The sequence below is a fragment of the Bison bison genome, unplaced genomic scaffold, assembly GCF_000754665.1.
Source record: "Bison bison bison isolate TAMUID 2011002044 unplaced genomic scaffold, Bison_UMD1.0 scf7180017864297, whole genome shotgun sequence".
In the NCBI taxonomy this organism is placed as follows: Eukaryota; Metazoa; Chordata; class Mammalia; order Artiodactyla; family Bovidae; genus Bison; species Bison bison.
Window position 1 is genome coordinate 6,550,056 of NW_011494869.1, and position 4,008 is coordinate 6,554,063.

Consider the following 4,008-nt stretch of genomic DNA (forward strand, 5'->3'; position numbering starts at 1 on the left):
GATTTTTTTTTTTTTTTGGCGGGGCTGGGGGGTGGGGGTGGCTGTCCTGTGCATTGTGCAATATTTAGTAATATCCTGGTCTTTACCCACTAGAAGCTGTAGCATTTCCCCAGATGTGACAAATAAAGATGTCTCCAGCCATTGTCAAATGTCCTGGGGGAAGGGTGGGGGCAAAAATCACTCTCACTCAAGAGCCACCACTCTATCCAGTGACTCTGTCTACCTGTCATTACTCAAAACTCTCTCCTCCTCTAGTTTAACAGGTAACTCTCCAGAAAAGCCTATCGTGTATCAAAATACTATTTGAAATATAGTAGTATTTATCTTTATAACAGCATCTAATGAAAGTAAAACTTTTCTCCAGGGACTTCCTGGTGGTCCAGTGGTTAAGATTCCATACTTGCACAGCAGGCAGCAGCACAGGCTGTGCAGCAGTGGCCAAAAAAACCCAAAACCTCTTTCTTCAAATGTTAAGACTCTTCCAAGTAGTTAACCCACATTTACCTTATCTCCTACCCCAGGCACTAGAGATTACAAAAATGATCTGATGCCCATTTTCTGGATCCGTTCAGGAAGTACCAATAGTGTAAGGTTTTTTTCGCAACCTGAACTGAATTTAGGTAAAATATTCTGCCTGACCATGGCTTTGTGAGACAAGTCATATACCTGTAGCAGGACCCTCCTCACTACTATTCAAGTAATTTAGGTATCTAACCTGAAAGCCGGTGGAGCTAGGCGAGCTTCAGGATGAGAAGTTGGAAAGAGTGACAAGAGAAGGAAGAATGAACCTCAGCTGAAAAGCAAGCGGAAAAGGTCCGAAGAGATGAGTTCTCTTGAGTGAAGAGATGATATGCTTAAGTCCATCGGCTCGCCCTCTGGGTCCTCAGCTCTCTGGGCGGTGGGGGAACGCTGAGCCCAGATCTACTCCTGGTCTCGGCCCCCAGGCCTGACCATTCACTCAGATTCTCAATAAATATTTATATTAGAAGACCTTACAAGGGGAGCACATCTGTGAAAACACCGCCGCACCCTCATAGTTTAAACGGGGCGATCAGAACTGGACATGCCATCACAGGAGCTGTGAGGGCGACAAAGGAGAATTGTAGGGATCCGACATCGGATCGCCAGAAGCCCTCAGCCCTCCTGATTCCTAATGCCAGGGCCCCATCGCCGCCTGTCGCCGGACCCCGGTCCTGCCTTCATCGTGCACCCTTCCCCAAGGTTGGCCGGGGCCTGGACGTCACCATCCGGTTTGGACCTACAGACCTCGCCGCTGCTGAACTCTACAGATCCTCCCTCCTTCCACACAGTTCTCCAATTCCTTAAGTCTTACTGAGCCGCGCCGGCCACCGTCCGGGAGGCCTTGGCGCGCGCATGACGTCACTGTTGTGCGCCTTTTCCGCACCAAGGGGACTATGGCTCTAGCACGGCAGCTACGGCTGTTGTCGCTCGCGACTCGGTTGCTTCTGGCGCCTCAACGGGACCTGACAGGCCGCGGTCCCGACGAGCCCCTGCCCGTGGTGCGCATCCCGCGGGGTCTACAGAGGCGGCAGGAACAGCGGCAGAGCGGGCAGCGGAGTCCCCTGCGGCCGGTGTTGGTGCGACCTGGCCCGCTGCTGATCTCGGCGCGGCGGCCGGAGTTGAACCAGCCCGCACGCCAAACTCTGGGCCGTTGGGAGGCTGCGCCACTCGTTTCGCGAGGCTGGAAGCATCGGCGCGCTCGCCAGGACTATTTCTCCATTGAGCGCGCTCAGCATGAGGCCCCAGCGCTGCGGAACCTCTCGTCCAAGGGCAGCTTCGCCGATCTGGGTCTGGAGCCCCGTGTGCTGAGCGCACTCCAAGAAGCTGCTCCCGAAGTCGTTCGGCCCACAACCGTGCAGTCGAGTACCATTCCCCCATTACTTCGCGGCCGCCACATCCTCTGCGCCGCGGAAACCGGCAGTGGCAAGACTCTCGGCTACATGCTACCTCTGCTTCAACGGCTCTTGGGCCAGCCAAGCCTGTACACCAGTCGTATCCCTGCTCCTCGAGGCCTGGTCCTTGTGCCTTCTCGAGAATTAGCTGAACAGGTGCGGGCCGTGGCCCAGCCCTTGGGCAGCTCCTTAGGCCTCCGGGTGCAGGAGTTAGGGGGAGGCCATGGCATGAGTAGGGTCAGGCTGCAACTGTCCAAACATCCTCCAGCAGAAGTACTGGTGGCCACTCCAGGGGCTCTGTGGAAGGCCCTGAAAGGTCAACTGATCAGCCTGGCGCAGCTCTCTTTCTTGGTGTTGGATGAGGTAGATACATTGTTGGATGAAAGTTTCCTGGAACTGGTGGATTACATCTTGGAGAAGAGTCACATAGCAGAAGGCCCCGCTGACTTAAAAGACCCTTTCAATCCCAAAGCTCAGTTAGTGCTGGTGGGGGCCACATTTCCCGAAGGTGTAGGCCAGCTGCTGAGTAAAGTTGCCAGCTTAGACTCTCTAACCACCATTACCAGTTCCAAGCTCCACTGCATCATGCCTCATGTCAAACAGACGTTCATGAGGCTGAAAGGAGCAGAGAAGGTAACTGAGTTAGTGCAGATCCTCAAGCAGCATGACAGAGCACACAGGACTGACTCCACAGGAACTGTTCTCGTGTTCTGTAACAGCTCCAGCACTGTGAACTGGCTGGGATATATTCTGGATGACCACAAAATCCAACACTTAAGACTGCAGGGACAAATGCCAGCCTCCATGAGGGCAGGTATCTTCCAGTCCTTCCAGAAGGGTTCCCGAGACATACTTCTCTGCACAGACATCGCCTCTCGGGGCCTGGACAGCACCCAGGTGGAACTCGTCATCAATTATGATTTCCCTCTCACCCTGCAGGATTACATCCACAGAGCAGGGAGGGTGGGCCGTGTGGGGAGTGAGGTGCCAGGAACAGTCATCAGCTTTGTGACCCATCCCTGGGATGTGAGCCTAGTTCAGAAGATTGAGCTGGCAGCTCGCAGGAGGAGAAGCCTTCCAGGTCTAGGATCCTCAGTAAGTGAGCCTTTGCACCAGGAAACCTTACTGCAGCAGGCTTAAATATGATGCCATAACTGGGATCTTTCCCTGTGTGCTGGGTGGGTGAGCGCACTCGTCAGCAGGATGCGCTGGGCTGCTTAGTCACCTTCTAAAGGCCCCAGCTGCTGGTCAACACTGGAGGGTGGACTACTGAACTTGGCTCTCTGTAGTCTTTCACAGGAAGAATAAAGTCGATTTTGGCTTTGTATCATGTCATGATTTCTAACAATAAGTGATGTTTCTGTAGTTTCCACCTGGGGCACAATTCACTGGATTCTGAGAAAATTCACACTCCAAACTACTACACCTAGGACAAAGGCTCCTTCAGTTGATGTTTTTGTTTCAACTTTATTTCCTGCCCCAAAAACCATCCATTAAGGGGACTTCTCTGGTGGTCCAGTGGTTAAGAATCTGCTTCCTAATGCAAGAGTGTGGGTTTGAACTGGTGGGGTAACTAAAATCCCACACGCTGTGGGACAGGGCAGCTAAATCCCAGCCTCACCCTGTGGCCACAGCTAAGACCTTACACAGGCAAATTTTTTTAAAAAATCCATTAAGCCCTCAGGAGAAGGAAAAGGGGATATGACTAGCAATAGAGAAATTTTCTTTATGAACAATGGCCATTTCAAGCTTAGGCTCTCTTAGTGAAATCTCTCTGGGAAGTAGTGGCAGAAGAATAAAAGGCAGACTGACACAGAAGTATTCCTTAGTGTGCATTTCCAGCCTCTGAGTTCTTTCTCATCTCTTGGTTGCAGAGGAAGAGGAGAGGTTAAACATTTTTATAAAACTGGCAAAATAAGCTTATAGCATCCTCTCACTATCTCCTAGGTTCTATAAGCATTATAGAACCTAGACAGTTGAAAGAGATAATACTTAAGAAAACAACTTAAAACTGCTCACACACTGAAAAGGATTAAGTTGCAGAGAACAGAAATGGGCTCAGAGCAACCTTTGCCAAAAGAAAATATTGTGCTAA

The 4,008-nt window shown here is 51.4% G+C and overlaps 2 protein-coding genes across 4 annotated transcripts in view; one reads left to right on the forward strand and one right to left on the reverse strand.

Annotated features, from left to right (window-relative positions):
• DUS2 (dihydrouridine synthase 2) overlaps positions 1-1,347 on the reverse strand; it is a 32,239-nt gene extending 30,892 nt beyond the window's left edge. For 2 of the 3 annotated variants that reach the window (XM_010850988.1, XM_010850989.1), the window contains exon 1: positions 1,267-1,347. The gene's annotated coding sequence lies outside the window, so the exon portion shown is untranslated. Of the gene's footprint in view, positions 1-715; positions 794-1,266 lie in introns of all 3 variants that reach the window. The other variant, XM_010850990.1, reaches the window with a different exon arrangement.
• A 53-nt stretch (positions 1,348-1,400) lies between these two features.
• DDX28 (DEAD (Asp-Glu-Ala-Asp) box polypeptide 28) lies at positions 1,401-3,317 on the forward strand. Its single transcript, XM_010850992.1, has one exon. It carries the CDS (start codon positions 1,416-1,418, stop codon positions 3,051-3,053), a length of 1,638 nt encoding a protein of 545 aa, XP_010849294.1. The 5' UTR covers positions 1,401-1,415; the 3' UTR covers positions 3,054-3,317.
• The last annotated feature ends 691 nt before the right edge of the window (positions 3,318-4,008 follow it).

Bases quoted from the DNA above. Each gene is read 5' to 3' on its own strand.
- DDX28 (XM_010850992.1), top strand. From the start codon at position 1,416: ATGGCTCTAGCACGGCAGCTACGGCTGTTGTCGCTCGCGACTCGGTTG.